The 19,284-nt window shown below is 42.9% G+C and overlaps 1 protein-coding gene across 2 annotated transcripts in view; it reads right to left on the bottom strand.

Annotated features, from left to right (window-relative positions):
* Positions 1–3,931, bottom strand: part of CRYBG3 (crystallin beta-gamma domain containing 3) — a 148,842-nt gene extending 144,911 nt beyond the window's left edge. For both annotated transcript variants that reach the window (XM_070406050.1, XM_070406052.1), the window contains exon 1: positions 3,644–3,931. In XM_070406050.1, coding sequence (XP_070262151.1) covers positions 3,644–3,792 — 149 coding nt within the window. In that variant the 5' untranslated portion in view covers positions 3,793–3,931. The remainder of the gene's footprint in view (positions 1–3,643) is intronic.
* Between the last annotated feature and the right edge of the window lie 15,353 nt (positions 3,932–19,284).

The raw sequence follows: 19,284 nt of genomic DNA, 5'->3' as shown, positions 1-19,284 counted from the left end.
AGCATTCCAACCTTCCAGGCTGAGGGTGAGGTTTAAATGACATGCTCTAAGTAAAAGTACCAGTCCAGAAGTGCACAGTCAGCCCTTGAAAAATGCTGTTCTCACCTTCCTTTCCCCCTCCTGAGTTGCAAACATTGCATAGAGCTCATTATAAACAGGTCTGTCATATATGATACCAGAAGGCCTGGTGCACAAAATTTGTACATGGAGGGGGGTTCCCTCAGCCAGGCCTGCACCCTCTCGCAATCTGGGATCGCTGGCTCCTAACCACACGCCTGCCTGCCTGATTGCCCCTAACCACTCACCTGCCTGCCTGATTGCCCCTAACCGCTCCCCTGCCTACCTGATTGCCCCTAACTGCTTGCCTGCCTGCCTGATCGCCGCTAACTGCTCGCCTGCCTGCCTGATCGCCCCTAACTGCTCGCCTGCCTGCCTGATCGCCCCTAACCGCCTCTGCCTCGCCCCTGCTGCCACAGCTTCGTCAGGAAGGGTGTCCAGAAGGTCGTTCAGCTGTCTGGTCTAATTAGCATATTATGCTTTTATTATTATAAATAGCAAAGAAACAGAGCAGAGCATTTTCTCAAAAGCGGGTAAAATTAGTAGGCAGCTATCCTCCAAATTTCACATTTTAGCAGTATCTGTTTAAGAGGCTTTTGCAAAAATTCTCCAAATTTAAAAAATATATATATTTTCATTGATTTCAGAGAGGAAAAGAGGAGAAGAGATAGAAACATCAATGATGAGAGAGAAACATTGATCAGCTGCCTCCTGCATGCCCCACACTGGGGATCAAGCACACAACCGGGGCATGTGCCCTGACTGGGAATCAAACCGTGATCTCCTAGTTCATAGGTTGACACTCAACCACTGAGCCACGCCAGCCAGCCAAAAAAAATTCTCTAAATTTTTAATTGAGAATCAAACACTCTGTTAGACCTTTACAATCCAGTTTCAATCTAACTTTTTACCACCTTTTTCACTCTGTCTCACTAATGTGCATAGCCTTTAACAAATCCTAACCACCTGCTAGCCCTTGCTCAGCCTAGAAGACCTGTTCCCAATTTATCTCTATCTTCCTGGCTCAATTCTCTACCTATAGAAACACCACGAATGCCCCATTCAAACCTCTACCACGAAGCCCTCGGCATTCTCCCCTATTACTTCTAATGAGTATGTTCCTTGTGTGCCATAAACTGGGCTAAACATTACAGCAGTGATTTTCAAACTGGGTGCCACAGAACTCAGACTTTTCAAGTTTCCTATGTAAAACTTCAATTGCAGTTTTCATTTCTATACTGGCGTGGGCAAAAGTAAGTTTACAGTTGTGAGTATGCAAAACAGAGTATGTATTCTTGTTATTATTTATTAATTATTGTATTATTTTCCATATGAACAACTGTAAGCCTACTCTTGACAACCCCTGTATAATCTAAAATAAAAATATAAGCACTTTCTGGATCTGGTCAACCACCCAAGATATGAGGGCTGACGAGCAATTGGAATGCCCACACCTGAATTCGTATATTAACGTGTTTTTTTAATTGCTGAAGGTTAATGAGAATAGAACAGCAGCAAACTCAATACACAAATGATGTGTTCACAGCACATGGAGAGCAAATAACTTACAGCACACCATGGAAGCTGTGCATCCCTACTCCCAGGCACTGCATGTCTGCTAAATGGACCCCTCTGCCTCTAAAATCACCAGCACAGAAGGTAAACCTGGCCCCCATTAGGACTAAAAGTTTTTACTGCCTCTAAGAGACACAGCCAAAATACCCTTTCAGATTGAAATAAGATCACAGTGACAAATCGCAATTCTGTTTCCAATCTTGTTAACACCAGGGTGTTGGGTTACTAGGACATTTGGTACCACTAAGCATTTCCATTTGTTTCATTAAACTTTCAATAAAGGCTTTGTTTGTGTTTATATCCTTGAATAGAAAGATTTAAGCTCTCTTAAAAGGTAAAACACCCACACAAAGGATTATCTGCTCTCCCCATAACATCTGGCAAACTCTAAAAAAGATGAAGACAAAATTAGTGTTCATATAAGCACAATTAACATTTTCAGTGTCAGCCAGTCTGTGCCTATCTGGAGACAATGAGAATAGAGAAGTGGCAAGTAGGCAAGAGACTAGTTGGTCGAGTGGTTAGCTCCAGAGAGGAGATTAGATGTGAGAAGTGCCTAAAAGCCCAAATCCCGGAGAGAGGCAGGCAGGGTTTCAGGGCAATTCTGATATGAACCTGAAATCGGCCCACCTATTCCTTTCTAACAGGGCTCAAGTTTCCCAGTTTGTGGAGTCTACCTGGGGTTTCGTTTAAATTTCTCTCCCACATTACCTGACTGTTCCTGTTGTCCAGTGATGCCAGGCACCACCGGCAGGCTGCCCACACCAGCAGATCTGACATTCTGGTGGAGCCCAGTCAGGCGTCCAAACTATTTTTAACTACTGTGTAACTTTGAATTTTAAATTCTCCATTAACAGTCCGGGTAATAAGAGCAGGAACTTCCCCGGAGAAGTCTATCAACTTAGTAGGAGCTTTCTTGGAAAGGTGTGGGATTTTATCAACAGGTGGCCATAATGCAAATGGTCCACAAGCAGGGAAACCGAGGAACACATAGCCGACGAGAATCAAATCACAAAACTAAATACTAGTGGAACCCGCTCAGTCACGGAGTTCTGTTTCTCGAAATCCACTTTTCCTTGAAGTCCTCTGAGTCTTTAAAACCTGAAGTGAACACAGCTATCTGGGGCCCGTCCTTGTAATCACATGGGTTACACACTCGTCTAGCGCAGGCTGGGGGAGGGCGTTTCAGCCTCTCTTCGCACCAACAATCTAAAATGGGAAGTTGTATTTACTTTAACCCCTCTTCCTCCCCCCCCCCCCCAAAAAAACAAAGCTCATAGATTTTATAGCAGGTGGAGGAAGGAGAAAAGATTATAGGGAAGGAACACGTTTTCATTACTGAAACCAAGGCAGTTCGAGTGCCGTTCCTGGAGGCTGTTTGGTAAAGGGCATGTTTCCGAAGAAAGATGGGAAAGAACGAAAGGCGGCGGCATCATTTACGTCCCGGCAACGGTAAATAAAACAGGCGAGGTGTTTATAATTTGATGAAGTGTTGGGGACCCGGTATCACAATTCTTTTTTTTTTTTAATCGTTTTTGAGAACATTTAAGTAAGCCGGCAAAATAACAGCTGCGGGAGACGCTCGGAGGCTTCCCCCGACCAGCGCTCGGACTCGCCCCTCCACGCCGGGGAGGCTCGCCGGCTCCCGGCTGCTCCCGGGACCCCGGCGGGGCACCGGGGCGCGCCCCTGCCCCGGACTCGGCGAGCAGGCTCGGGCGCCGACCGGGAACCGAACCCGGACGGGAGGGGCGGAGGGAAGAGCGCGGGCTGCGCCGGCACAGGGGGTGCGCACCCGGCCGCGAGCCACCAACTTCATCCACGTTTAACCAACCCGGGAGAGGGGAGAGGTGCGGCCCGGGAACCGGGCGAGGAGGAGGAGGAAACTTGAGCAACGGAGAAAGGAGAACAGAAAGCGGCGGACCAAGTGCAGCTGGCGGCGGGCGTCAGGCTGGGAGCCCCGTCCGGCGGGTCCGCGCAGGACCCCCTCCCCCGACGCCCCCAAGACTCCCACCTGGCAGCGCCCCGGCCCGGGGCAGGCGGGTGGCCCGTCCCCGGCCTCTCCTCCTCCTCTTCTTCCTTGTCCCGGAAAGGACTCCGGGGAGCGAAGAACCGGGAGAAGCTGTGCCAGGGGGCGCCGCCCCTCCTACGGCCGCCGGACATCACCCCGGCGGGGCGGCCGGGCCCGGGCCGTCTGCGGGGAATGGGCGGGCGAGGCGGTGTCCTGAGTTGGGAGCCTGGCCGGGCGCCGCGGAACCCGGCGAGGGCTACACCTCCTGGGCGGCCGGCGCTGCACCGTCCATCCCAGGCGGGAGAGGTGCTAGCACCACCACTCCCCGCGCCGCAGCTCCTCGCGCTGCGCGGCGGCTCCTCCTCCCGCCCCCGCCCCGGGGAGGAGCCAGGGGCCGCTGCCCGCCCCGCCCCGCCCCGCAATGGCCCCGCCCCCGTTCTAGGCCCCGCCCAGCAGAGACCCCGCCCTCTACCCAGGCCCCGCCCTGCTGAGACCCCGCCCTCCCCTCACCCGCTGTGGCCCCGAGGCCCCGCCCCGCCTCCGAGACTCCGCCCCTCCGCGGCCCCGCGTAGGTCGGCCCGGGCTGTAGGGGTCGCGGCTGGAGGCGCTGGCCTGAAACCCACCCAGGAACCTGCCACCGCGACGACGCAGGTCTCCCGGCATCTGGCACAAAGGAGTTTAGGCTTTGCGTTCAAGTTTGACTTTCTGTTACTGATTTGTTTCCTACCCCCAGTCACTGCAAGAATTTTCTGACGTTTGAAAGGTTTATGAATTGAAGTTTGGGAGAGCACCTAGTGCACTCCAGCACCGGAGTGCCTCGGCGGCCGGCGGCGTGGTGGGGGTGCCTGTCTAGGTCTGTCAACAGCCCGTTTCCTATTGGGCTGGCCTACTGTACGCGGGGAGTAACTTTCCTAATCCTGACGTGCTTTAAATTTCCCACACTCCATGACCAAAACAAGTGTGATGCAAACTTGTGAGTGCTGAAACAATAAAGTAGTATGGATTTTTTTTAGTTTTTATGAAAAAATTTATAAGTACAAAAAAAAAAACCCGTACCTAATTAATGTATACAACCTGATGAGTCTGGAGATCACAATCTATGCTATAAATCTATCTGTCCATCGCCTCAAAAAGTTTCCTCCCACCTTATTTATTATTTATTATTATATTTTGTGATAAGAACACTTCATATAAGCTAGGAGGCCTTCTTAGCGTATCCTATGTAGACAATACGGCATTGTTAACTACAGGCACTGTGCTGTACTGTGGAGCTCTAGGACTTGCATAACTGAAACTTAGTACCCGTTGACTAATACTCCCTGTTCCCGCTTCCCCTAGGCAACCACCATTCCAACTCTCTGCTTTTATGAATTTGACTATTTCAGATTCATCATATAAATGTATCATGTAGCATTTGTTGTTCTGACATTTCATGAATGCAGTAGTATGCATTTTCTTGGTTTTTAAAACCCTAGTCGCCAGTACAGAAAACATTGTAGCCCATTCACCCAGGTGTTTTGTTTTGGTTTGTTTTAAAGCCAAACTACCCCTGAAAGGTGTAGAAATCAGAGACGTGATATGGCATGCTTGTTCACTGAAAACCATATATAAACAAACTAGGGGCCTGATGCATGAATTTGTGCACCTTGAAAGGAACTGTGGGCCAAGAGACTGCGGTGGGCACAGGGGCAGGTCTCAGCCCATCCTCTGTGCCTCCACCTGGCCCCTCCCACCATGGTCTCCATCCCCTGTCTTCCAGCGGCTCCACTCCCGCTGCCACCACTCAGCTGCCACCACTCCCATGTGCTGATGGTGCCAGCCCCACTCGCACCGCTGACAGTGCTGAGAAATTGGGGCCAGCGCCAGCAGCGGGTGTGAGTGGGGCTGGTGCCGTCAGTGGGTGTGAGTGGCAGCTGCTGCCCCAAACGCCCCTCAGGAGCAGGAGGAGGTGGAGAAGCCCTCAGGGGCGATCAGGGTTGGCAGTCGCCGCTTGCACCCGCTGATAGCACTGAGCGATCGAGACTGTCACTGGGCACTGGCAGTGGGTGCGAGTGCTGGGCAGGACCATGGTGCACAGGAGCAAAGAATTTTCAGTAACCACCAGAGGCTTGCCCTAATGACAGCAACCGGTGCCCTGCCTTGGTCTGGTGCCCCCGCTCACCTGCTCCATCATCCCACCGTGATTGACGTCCGCCATGTTCTGCCCCCTGGTGGTCAGTGCACATCATAGCGACTGGTTGTTCAGTTGTTCTGCCATTCGGTCTATTTGCATATTAGCCTTTTATTATATACTAGAGACCGGTTGCATGAAGAGAATTTTCCTCCGGCACCTGGGACCCAGGCCTTCGCTCTGGCTGGAGCCTTCAGTTTTCGCGGCTCTGGCTGGAGCCTTCGTCTTCGCAGCTCCGCTGATTCGCCCCTACATATGCAAATTAACCACCATCTTTGTTGGGTTAATTTGCATACTCTCCTGATTGACTGGTGATCGTAGCGGAGGGATGGTTAATTTACATGTTTGTCTATTATTAGGTAAGACTAGAGGCCTGATGAACAAAATCTGTGCAAGAGTAGGCCTTCCTTCCCCCGGCTGCCAGCACCGGCTTCCCTCCGGCACCCAGGACCCAGGCTTCCCTTGCAGCCCCACCTTTGTCCGGAAGGTTGTCCAGGAGGTCGGGATGTCCAGTCTAATTAGCATATTATGTTTTTATTATTATAGAGGATGAAATCAAAAGGAAGTATCCAAGGCAGTTTTGACTTGGGAAGGGGAAGACATGTATCTTAGGGTCATCCCACCGCTGGCATTGGAGTGCTGGAGGAGGAGAGGGTTGTTTATGAGTAGACTGACCGTCTGGAAGCTCCAGGTCATGTCAGCACCAGCTGGTGGCTGTGGAGCCTCTCTGCCACCCACAGCTGCCTCCTAGAAGTACTTCAGCTGCTACTAACTCAGTGGTTCTCAACCTTGGCTGCACATTAGAATTACCTGGGAATCTTTTTAAAATCCTGATTTCTGGGCCTCATCCTCTGGAAATTCTGTTTCTTTGTTACTAATGTTGTGGCCCCACCCCATAACAAAGAAACAGAATTTCTGGGGGGTGAGGCCCAGAAATCAGGATTTTAAAAAGATTCCCAGGTGATTCTAATGTGCAGCCAAGGTTGAGAACCACTGCACTAACTGCAGCCAAGCCCAAGGCACTCCCCCTAATTTGTTCTGGCCCGCCCAAGTTAAACCCACCCACTTTCCCTCAGCTGGGTTTATCTCAGACTATCCCTCAAGATTGACTGTGTTCTCTTTTGCAAATCTTCCCTCCTTCCCTGAAAGTCTGGGAGAATGGGAAAAAGCTAGAATAATACATTCGAATAAGACAAGTGAAGTTCCCAATTCTAGGAAAGAGTCTCCATTTTATTATTATTATTTTAGGAGAGAGTCTCCATGGAAGGCCCACTTACCAGGAAGCCTGGGAAGCAAGGAAGAGTACGGAACGATCTGTGTCTTCCAGCTAGAAGGCCCAGAGAATAATTTATCTCCTCACAAAATGTTAAATGACTACCAGATGTCTCCCCCACTGTACTGTGACCAAAGCAGGCCCTATCCCTAAGGCCTATCCAGAGAGAGGATTATTCACAAAGTCTTTCTGGGGATGAAAGTAGGTGTGAGCCAGTAAGAGTAATTACTGAATTACAGTTCTAAATTATATTTCTCACCCTAACTGGTTTGGCTCAGTGGATAGAGCGTCTGTCTGCGGACTGAAGGGTTCAAGGTTTGATTTTGGTCAAGGGCATGTACCTTGGTTGTGGGCACATCCCCAGTGGGGAGTGTGAAAGAGGCAGCTGATCAATGTTTCTCTCTCATCGATGTTTCTAACTCTCTATCCCTCTCCCTTCCTCTCTGTAAAAAATCAATAAAATATATTTTAAAAATTATATTTCTCTAAGAATAATCATTTCTCGCCTGGCCAATGTGGCTCAGTGGTTGAGTATTGACCCATGAGCCAGGAGGTCACTGATCAGGGCATCTGTCTGGGTTGCGGGCTCAATCTCCGGTGGGGGGTGTACAGGAGGCAGCTGACCAATGATGTTTCTCTCTCATTGATGTTTCTGTCTTTCTATCCCTCTCCCTTTCTCTATCCCTAAAAATCAATAAAAATGTATTTTTTTAAAAAGAATTTTTCTAAAAAATAGCTCTCAAGGAAAATGCTGTAATAGTCATATTTCTTCAGTAGTCACTATTCTTGCTAAGTGAGAAGGCATCAGAATCTTGACGTGTAAAGTCCTTCATATAGAAATGTTCAGCAGTGCTGGTGGTGAGAGTATGAATATGAAAATAATGCGAATGGTCATCCAGCTAGAATCCCTTCCAATAATGGATAGTCTGCAACCACATAAGATAATGTAAATGTTATAGAGGCCCCTAAACTAAACAGTTGGGCCCAATATAGACCCATGATTTTTTTTTTTCTGAAAAGGAACTAATTCATGAAAGAAATAATGACTACCTAATTTCCATTCTGTGGTAGAACAAAGTGCTTAAATGAATTGTAACACGCATGATGCCCTGCCTCCATTAAGGGAAACTGTCTTAAAGCCATAAAACAGTGACTCCTAAGTTTCTGTTTATTTACTTGTCTCGTGTTTATCAGTTCTTAGATGACGTACATCCTTATATTGTGAACTCAGAAAAAGCATTTCTGAACACTCAATTCTGAGACTGCATTAGGAAGTCTGTAAAGATGTAGAGTTGTGAGGATCTTAGAGATGCTAATTTAGCTCAGCTGTCTGCACGCGGATGTTCAGAGACATTCAGTGAGTTCCAACAGGAGAAGCACACTTACTGTGAAGTTGATGAAGCTGAAGTTCAAGCCCCTCATTAGCACAGTCTTCTGCAATGTGAACTCGGGAATGTGATCGCATATGGACGTGTGTTTTGTGAAATTCACAAAAGTAAATGTTTTAACTGCAGTTGACTAAGATCACAGCCTCCACCTGGATTTTCCCTCCATCACACTGCTCTGAGGATCAGGTGGTATTGGAGTTAGTAGAGGCATTTTGGGGCCTGCTGGGGAATTTCAGTTGGGAAAACATTTAGTTTGGGTTTGGCGGGATATATTTATGTGGTTGTAAACTTCTCCAAAGTTACTACATAAATTCCAATTTACTCTTGTGCAATGCACCAAGCATTCCACCCAAGATGTAGGACCAAGAGTCCTGTTCAAGATATAAACATATTGTAAGGCCCATAACTCTGAAAATATGTGGGTAGTAGAGGTGAAACAAGATTTGAAATATACAATAGCAAAAGGTGACTTGTGGAAAATTATTATAGGCATCAAAAGACAAAACTGAAAGAGGAAAAACCACTTTTAATTGATATAATTTCATAACAATAACATGCTCAATAATGCAGCATACACTAGTTTTATAACTGTAAGTGCACCAAACTTTTAAATAAAAATTGTGTGAAATAGAATTTATCAGAATTCTTGTCTGTAGGCATAAACCTGTGGCAGTATCACAAACAGAGGGTGAGTATATAGTGTTACATGTTTACATAGCCCTTCCATCAATAATAAATATGCTCAACAAACTTCAGGAAAGACTGAATTCTTTCCATTATATGTTTAGAAAATGATATTAAAAATCATCATATGAAAACCTGTCAAAGTATATATTACCAAAAATGCAGGGTGTCTCAATAAAATGTATATACACTTTAATACCTGATAGCTCAATTTTGAAAATGAAATGTATTTTGATAAACATTCTTTTTATAATTAGTCAAAGTGTGTGTATAAGAAAAAGTATTATATTATAGAGGTAGGCGGGAGAGTTAATGGAAAGAATATTGTTTTCTAGACTTTCTGATACTTGTGATATTAACCAACCTTTTAAAATTGGTAAGTTGCATGATTTATTTTTCAATTCACTTTATCATCTAATTTTTGTTTTTAATTTTATATCATTTTTCTCGAAAAATGACCTCCCCAACTGTAAAAACCTTCAGATCCCACAAAACTTAGATCTGTCGCTGAGTGCCAACTATGTATCAGATACATGCTCATTTTTAGAGACACAATAATGAGTAAGACCAAAAGCTTTCTCTCAAAGAGCATGCTTGATGGAGAAAACATGAGCAAAGAGGGTCTGAAAGGGGAAATCTTTCTAAGGGAATATTTAGGATGGACCCCCACTTGGTCTAGAAGGCCCCAGGAAGGCTACTAGAGGAGATAACTGTCAGTATGCTCTCTTTATCTGTGACCACTGTGACTTCCACAGAAAGCCTGCAATTCTATAGCTTATGGCAGGAAACCTGAACTCCCTCACACTAACTCCCAAAGCACAAACACTATACATCTCAAAAGTATTCGAATACTGAGAGTGCTGATCCCCGAAGCATTTAAACTAGGATGCAAGTGGAGTTTAGAAATGCTAAGCTTTTTGTCCTGAGAAGCCCATCGGGGGGATAAACTTCTGTATCTATCGCAGAGCACAGTACTTACTATGTGGCAGGTGGCCCAGGAATATTGCGACAGCTGTCAACATCAAGGAAAGCACCAGCCCATGAAAAGCAAGCAGATGGACTGGGACACTTCACTAGCTGCCTCCTAGAATAATAGCTGTGCGAGGCCAACGAGGCAATGTCACGCTGCCCAGGGCAGCAAAAAGCTATTACTGGATCTAAGCACTCAATTAGGAGATGGGGTGGGGGAGTATCCTCCCCTTCCCTTTGTTTGTGTAGCTGAAGTTTTTATTAAGAACCACCACAGCAAATAAGAAAGGGGGGGAGGGAGATGTTTGCATTTCTCATTTTGTTACATTCTGAATATCGTGATTGTAAGGGGGAAATGCCTTAGTCTTGCTGCTTCAATGAGAGCAGATGGCAACATTTTTAAGTAATAGTTATTCAGGCTTCTATGGGATGCATGAAGTTTTATTGTGTTATTTGTCTGGTTTTTATTTCTAGAATATGTGGAGATTGAGATATTTCAAACACACATCTTTTAATGCTAAAATGAAGATGTGTTAAATTGATCTAAATTATTCCTTTCTTCACTTGATATGATGATGATACTTACAAAAAAATGAGTTCTTTACGAAAACATGACATCAACATCAACAATTACATACTTCTCAAATAGCGCAAATTTAGCTAATACCAACCAATGTGTTGTGAAACATATAAAGAGAAGGATTTTTTTTAGCAAACATAGATTATAATATGTATTCCAAAGTAGTTATTTACACCAATTCAATGTGCCTTTTGTTTGAGTCAAATGCTATTTAAAATATTAAGACATGTAGCATATTAATTTTTATTAACGCAGCTTCATAAGCATGACACAGAGAAAGGCTCAGAATAATAAAGTATTACTATATGAGAAACTCAGTTTCTACATCCTGTTTTTCCAAAATATTTCACCTAAGTGCATAAGCTATATACTGTATTGTGTATATCTGACATACAATTTTAAAAAGATATATTCTGTAAAGAACAATTATTTTATAAATTTCTGAAGTGCACTAGATCAGTGTTGATTATAAATTTTATTTAGGCTTCATGAAACATAAAGCTTTAGAGTAAACAGATAATTGGCTTATGAATTGACTTCCTTTTTTCTAATTTTGAAGTTTTAGAACATACATGTCCCAGAATCCTGAGTTTTCTTACTATGTACATGTTGTTCTCAGTTCATTTTGTTGCAAACTTTAAAAACAAGGCATAGAAGCAGCTGTTCTTGTGAGCAAATGTTTTGATTAGAGAGAGAAAGCAGCTGAAATGATACTTGCTGACATGTATGATGGACCACAGTTTTCACAGGGGGACTTTGCCTAATCTAAAATTGAGATTAGCATTATTTCCCTTACGTGAGTTTTCTTTGTATAGAAGAAAAAGTCTATTCACTTTGCTTATCACTTGGGGTGAAGTACTGAATATGGTGCTGAATATAAACTTGACATATTCATCTATAGAAATCTTCAATATTTCATTATGAAACGATATCATTAATAAACTTTAAAAAATTTACTTGAAAATACTGCTAAATGTAGTAACAAAAAATCCACATGGAGCTTATAAAACCAAGTGTTACTGTATGTAGGATAAGTATAGAGTATGTAATTTTGATGTTTTTAAGAAATGTAGCAAGTACATATCTCAATGATCCCACTTTGACTTTGACGGCTTTAAAAAATTCATCAAACTATAATTTAAATGGTTTTGCAAATAATAAACAAAGGCACCCTATAGCAACTGAACTCTTTCTTCACCTCTTCTTGTCAACGTTCATTGGAAAAGAAAAAAATGTTACTTAATAAAAGAAATAAAACAGAAGACAAGACGTTACAATAGGAATATTTTGACTCCAATATGGAAGTAAAAAGATAATACTTTTTAAAAAAATATATATTTTATTGATTTCTTACAGAGAGGAAGGGAGAGGGATAGAGAGTTAGAAACATTGATGAGAGAGAAACATTGATCAGCTGCCTCCTGCACACTCCCTACTGGGTATGTGTCTGCAACCAAGGTACATGCCCTTGCCCGGAATCGAACCTGGGACCCTTGAGTCTGCAGACCAACGCTCTATCCATTGAGCCAAACTGGTCAGGGCAAAAGATAATTCTTATAATTGATTTCATATTAACCATTCAAAAGTTTCATTTACTTCTATATTCTATCTTCTTATTTTTCTTTCTTTCAGTTCCACAAATAAGCACCTCTAGGTAGTCAGTTTCCATTATACTAATATATCATTTGGTTTACTTCTCATAAAGGTAAATGTATTGACATACTACTTTGAATTATCAAGTCTAGAAGGCACTAAATAATTGTTTTTATGAACTTCACAATTGATATTAATTTTAAGTAAATAAAAAAATGATGAATCAACTTTCGTCTGGTTAGACAGGAACTCCATTTCAAATGATCAGTCATGTACATCAGTTATCAAATGACATCATTAAGTGAAGTAGCTGACACAGTATAGAATGTGTCCCTACAACACTGTCAACCACATGCAACCTGAGGAGAACAAAATTAACTTATTCATTTTGCATTCTGTCATTTTCACTCCAGTTCTTCCTACCATTTAAGGACATTATGTAGGTGTATTTGGTCTCTGTAGCTTAAATAAAACACAATCTAGCTTAGAAAAAAACCGAATCTTTAAAATAAAGTTTAACAAGTGGCTACTGGCAAAACTCTTCCTTAGGAGGTCAGGAAGGTAGTTAGAGAACTTAAAAATTTACATATGTACTGAAAAGTCTGTTAATCAGTCTACAGTTCAGAAAAACAAAAAACCAAGATAATGGAAAATTCTGAATAAAGATCTAGAAACTAAAGATCATTGACCTAGTGCAGTGATGGCGAACCTTTTGAGCTCGGCGTGTAAGCATTTTGAAAAACCCTAACTTAACTCTGGTGCCATGTCACATATAGAAATTTTTTGGTATTTGCAACCATAGTAAAACAAAGACTTATATTTTTGATATTTATTTTATATATTTAAATGCCATTTAACAAAGAAAAATCAACCAAAAAAATGAGTTCGCGTGTCACCTCTGACACACGTGTCATAGGTTTGCCATCACTGAGGTCCTAGTGTTTATTCCTCTAGTAGCAGCGGTTCTCAACCTGTGGGTCGCGACCCCTGAAAATACATCCTGCATATTAGATATTTACATTACGATTCATAAGAGTAGCAAAATTACAGTTATGAAGTAGCAACAAAAATAATTTTATGGTTGGGGGTCACCACAACATGAGGTACTGTATTAAAGGGTCGCGGCATTAGGAAGGTTGAGAACCACTGCGTGGTAGGTGGTCCAAATTTGATTAGAAAAGTTGGTGGAGGAATATATATCTAGAAACAAAAAAACAAACAAATAACAATACCCCATCTGAGAGGTTATTTTCAGACGTTCACCCACTTAACATACATTTATCCTCTACTTCCATGCCCTGTATTTGGTGATTGGAATACATACTATGGGTTCATTGACAGATTTCACAAATCACAGTTCCAGAGCATGGGTCAGAAAATTCCACAACCACAACCAGTTAAAACACCTATTGAAACAGATTTATAGTAGGAATCTCACAGTAGCCAAAAGCAACATCAAGGCCCTGTATGAGTGCACATACTATGGGCCAAAAATAGTTTGTTTCTGTCTGAACTGGGGAGGAAATATTGCACTAAATGGGTGCTATTATATCCTGAATCATCAAATATTATGTGTAACAAAGATATTCAATGGCTTTGGCATGTTAATATAAAACTGCTTTTAAGTGAACTCTTTGCTACATTCTTTAAAATAATTGCACAAGTAAAAAGTGGATGACAAAAATAATGTATGAAAAATACGCAGGCAGAGAAACTGCTTCTCTGATCCCGAAGCAACCTACATAACATGTCTACAGCTGCCAATTGCTGGCTGAGACAGGTTAAACCAGTAAGTCAGGCTAGAGAAGTCTTACTACTAACCAAATATCTAAGTTCGGACCAAAATCAAGTGTATACAAGAATCCAGCAGTTTGACAGCTGTTTGACATTCTTATACAAATTGCCTTTCTCACAGTATTCACTCTAAAGTTTGTCAGGTTGATAGCAGTATTGTAAAATCCAAAATGCACCTGGTCCATCCTTATGATTAATGGTTAAGGTGTTGCCCCTCACCCCCTAAAAATTGGCAGCAGTACTGTATTATATCTACAAAATCAAGAATTCTGTAATTAAAATAAAATCATAAGTACACTGTCACATTTCCCATACTGGTTGAAATTATCAACATATTTAGGCAGTTGACTTTTATAAGAGTGAGACAATTTCAGACTTTCTTTTTTAAAAAAAAATTTTTTAAATATAGTATACTAGAGGCCCAGTGCACAAAAATTTGTGCACTCGGGGGGGAGGGGGGTCCCTCAGCCCCGCCTGTGCCCTCTCGCAGTCTGGGACCCCTCGGGAGATAACAACCTTCTGGCTTAAGCCCGCTCCCGAGTGGCAGAGGGCAGGCCCAATCCCTAGGTGCAGCCCTTGGTCAGGCTCAGAGCAGGGCTGATTGGGGAGTTGGGGCGCCGCCCCCTGTCATGCACAGAGCAGGGCGGATCAGGAGGCTGCGATGCCACCCTCAGTCACTCTCAGGGTAGGGCCGATTGGGGGGTTGGGGCACCGCCCCCTGTCACGCACAGAGCAGGGCCGATCAGGGGGTTGGGGCGCCGCCACTGTCACACTCAGGGCAGGGCCGATGGGGAGGTTATGGCTCTACCCTGTCACACACAGAGCCGCAGGGCGATCAGGGGGTTGGGAAGCTCCCCCCTATCAGGCACAGAGCAGGGCTGATCAGAGGGTTGGGGTGCCTTCCCCTGTCACTAACAGAGCAGGGCGGATAGGGAGGTTGTGGCCCTGCCCCCTGTCACACACAGAGCCGTAGGGCGATCAGGGGGTTTGGGCGTTGCCCACTGTCACACTGATCCCGGTGCTGGGAGGCCTCGCGGCTCCACTGATCCCGGTGCTGGGAGGCATATTACCCTTTTACTATATAGGATAGAGGCCTGGTGCACAGGTGGGGGCCAGCTGGTTTGCCTTGAAGGGTGTCCTGGATCAGGGTGGGGGTCCCCACTGGGGTGCCTGGCCAGTCTGGGTGAGGGGCTGAGGGCTGTTTTCAGGCTGGCGGGTGACTGAAGCTCCGAACTGCTCCTTTTTTTCTTTTTCTTTTTTATTCTGGGCCAGCTTTCGCTCTGAGGCTTGGCTCCAACTCTTAGGCCTCGGCTGCTGAAAGCAGGTATCTGGTTTGTTTGGGTTCTATAATCGATACACTGTTTCAACTCCAGCTCTAAGATCCTGGCTGGCTGAAAGCAGGTTTCTGGGGTTTTGTTTAGCTTCTATATTTGTAACAATGTTTCAAACTGCAAGCTCAGAGGCTGGCAGTGGCAGGTGGGGAAGGTTGGAGTCCTCCGTCACTGAAGCAAGCAATCCTCATGTTCACTTCAAGCTGCCTGGTTGCCAGCCGCCATCTTGGCTGGCAGTTAATTTGCATATCGCCCTCATTAGCCAATGGGAAGGGTAGCAGAGGTACGACTAATTACCATGTTTCTCTTTTATTAGATAGGATTTCTTTATTGATTTCAGAGAGGAAGAGAAAAGGAGAGAGAGATAAAAACACCAATGGTGCCGAAACCGGTTTGGCTCAGTGGATAGAGCGTCGGATTGCAGACTGAAAGGTCCCAGGTTCGATTCCGGTCAAAGGCATGTGCCTGGGTTGCGGACACATCCCCAGTAGGGGGTGTGCAGGAGGCAGCTGATCGATGTTTCTCTCTCATCGATGTTTCTAACTCTCTATCTCTCTCCCTTCCTCTCTGTAAAAAATCAATAAAATATATTTAAAAACAAAACAAAACAAAACAAAAAACACCAATGATGAGAGTCATTGATTGGCTGCCTCCTGCATGCCCCCTACTGGAGATCGAGCCTCCAACCCCAGGCATATGCCCTTGGCCGGAATCGAACCTGGGACCCTTCAGTCCGCAGGCTGATTCTCTATTGGAGAGATGTAGGATACAGTGACTGAGCCAAGCCGGCTAGGGCTCAGACTTTCTTTTTGAAAATAAATTATGCATTTACTGTATTCTATTCTGGTTCTTATGTAAAATGGCATTTGCTCTAGATTACTATTTCATATAAAATTATTTTTCTCTAAAGATAATTTTTATTTTGAAATTATTTCACTTATTGAAAAATTACAATAGTACAAAGAAACTCTTTTATTCCCTGAGTCATCTGGAAGAATGTTGTAAAAATCATGTTCCATTACCCCTAATACTTTGATGTGTAACTCTGACAAACATGAGCAATCTCCTAAAATCCTAAATGACCACAATACAACCCTCAAAATAAGAAATTAATGTTGCTATATCCTAACATCTTATTCTCAGAGCCCATTTTGGTTTTGCCAACTGCCTCATTAATGTCCTTCAGAGCAGAATCACGTGTCCCATTGAGTTGTCAAATCTCTTTCGTCTCCATTCTGGACAAGTTCCTCAGTCTTTTCTTGACTTTCATGATGGTTACACTTTTGAATATTACAGGCCACAGTTTTGGGGGGTTGAAGCAGAGACCTCCCTCCATTTGTGGATGTCTGGTGTTTTCTTGTGGTTAGATTCAGGCTACGCATTCTTGGCAAAACGATTACAGTTAATGTTATGATATTCTCATGGCTGGTGGTACATGATTTCAATTTGTCCCATAACAGGTGATGTTTACTTGGGTTACTTAATGAATTTAAATTTAATTTTTTGGCTTTTTAAAACATACTTCTTTACATTTTTAAAACAGTTGCTCTAAGGATGCCAATATAGATCCTTAATTTACAGTCTCCTAGAAATAATATTGTATCAGTTCATGTAAAACTTAGGCATTTTATAACTGTTTAGGTCCTGTATGATTCCCTTGTCAGTTATATTGCAGAGCCATAGTGTCATTTATGTTACACATGTAGATTATAAAACCCATGAGAATATGCTATACGTTTTGCTTTAAACATTCACTTGTACTTTAAAGACATTAAAGAAAAAAATGTCTTTTACATTTACCATTTCACTGGTTTTTATTACTTCCTAAGAATTAGTGTTCCTCTGATATCATTTCCCCTCAGCCTGAGGAATATTTTTTATTATTATATTTAATCTTTATTGTTTAAAGTATCATAGAGGTCCTCCTTTCCCCCCTTAACCTCTTCCAGCCCACTCCTGTCCCTCCCCCGCCCAGGCCCTCACCATCCCATTGTCTGTGTCCACAGGTTATGCATATATGCATAGAAGTTCTTTGGTTGATCTCTTCCCATCCACGCTCCCTTGCCTTCTCTCTGAGGTTCAACAGTCTGTTCATGCTTCTAGAATATTTCTTTTAAAAAAATATATATATTTTATTGATTTTGCACAGAGAGGAAAGGAGAGGGATAGAGAGTTAGAAACATCGATCAGCTGCCTCCTGCACACCTCCTACTGGGGATGTGCCCACAACCCAGGTACATGCCCTTGGCCGGAATCGAACCTGGGACCTTTCAGTCCGCAGGCCAACGCTCTATCCACTGAGCCAAACCGGTTAGGGCTAGAATATTTCTTATAGTAGTGCAAATCTTCCAGTGAGTCTTTTTCTTAGTTTTTTATCTTTTTAAAAATAAGAGGCTGGTTTACGATATAGAGTGCCTTCTATTTCTTGTAGGGAGAATTACCTAATAACTAAATCAGGATTAGAGGACAAGAGAATGTGTGAATCAAAGCAAGGCCCACCCAAGGCCTAGAGTTCCTTTAAAAGCTATGGTAGTTTTTCATTTTTTTTTTCAAAGAACCAGCTTTTGGTTTCATTAATTTTCTTTATTGTGTTTTCAATTTCATTGGTTTCTGCTAAAATCTTTACGGCTTCTCTCCATTTGCTTGCTTTAGATTTAATTTGCTTCTCTTTTTCTATTTTCTTAACATAGAAATATAGATTATTTTGAAAAATTTCTTAACCTTCTTATTTAATGTATATATTTCTCTTTGAGTGCTGTTAGCTGCATCCCACAAATTTTGATTTGGTGCATTTTCATTTAGTTATAAATATTTTCTAATTTCCCTGGAATCATTGTCTTAGATCTATAAATTATTTAGAAGTGTTTTGTTTAATTCTAAGTGTTTGGAGATTTTTAAATGTTAGTGATTTTTAGTCTAATTCCTTCATGGTCAGCAAATATACTTTGTATGATTTCAAATCTTTTCAATCTATTAAGGTTTGTTTTCTGGTCTCTCTTGGTGAATATTCCACATACACTTGAAAAAAAGTACTAGTCTGTTGCAGTTGGGTTGAGCGTTATATATTGTCATTTAGACTAGCAGGTTGATGATATTTTCAGTTCTTTTATTCCTTGACAATCATCTGTCTACTGGGAGAGTAGTATTAAAGTATCCAGTAATAATCATGGTTCTATTTCTTTCAGTCCTGTCAATTTTTCTTCATGTATTTTGAAGATGTTTTTAGGTAAATGCACATTTATTTTTTTTTAAATTAAATCTTTATTGTTCAGATTATTATAGTTGTTCCTCTTTTTTTCCCCCATAGCTCCCCTCCACCCGGTTCCCACCCCACCCTCTGCCCTTAACCCCTCACCCCCACTGTCCTCATCCATAGGTGTACGATTTTTGTCCAGACTCTTCCCGCATCCCCCCACCCCTTTCCCCCCTGAGAATAGTCAGTCGACTCCCTTTCTATGCCCCTGATTCTATTATATTCACCAGTTTATTCTGTTCATCAGATTATTTATTCACTTGATTTTTAGATTCTCTTGTTGATAGGTGTGTATTTGTTATTCATAATTTGTATCTTTACCTTTTTCTTCTTCTTCCTCTTCTTAAAGGATACCTTTCAGCATTTCATATAATACTGGTTTGGTGGTGATGAACTCCTTTAGCTTTTTCTTATCTGTGAAGCTCTTTATATGACCTTCAATTCTGAATGATAGCTTTGCTGGATAAAGTAATCTTGGTTGTAGGTTCTTGGCATTCATCACTTTGAATATTTCTTGCCACTCCCTTCTGGCCTGCAAAGTTTCTGTTGAGAAATCAGCTGACAGTTGTATGGGTATTCCCTTGTAGGTAACTGACTTTCTTTCTCTTG

The sequence above is a fragment of the Myotis yumanensis genome, unplaced genomic scaffold, assembly GCF_028538775.1.
Source record: "Myotis yumanensis isolate MYYU_CA2020_CCGP unplaced genomic scaffold, mMyoYum1.0.hap1 SCAF_2, whole genome shotgun sequence".
NCBI classification, from domain to species: domain Eukaryota; kingdom Metazoa; phylum Chordata; class Mammalia; order Chiroptera; family Vespertilionidae; genus Myotis; species Myotis yumanensis.
The sequence above is the reverse complement of the archived record's forward strand: the minus strand, read 5'-3'. Positions and strand labels throughout refer to the sequence as shown.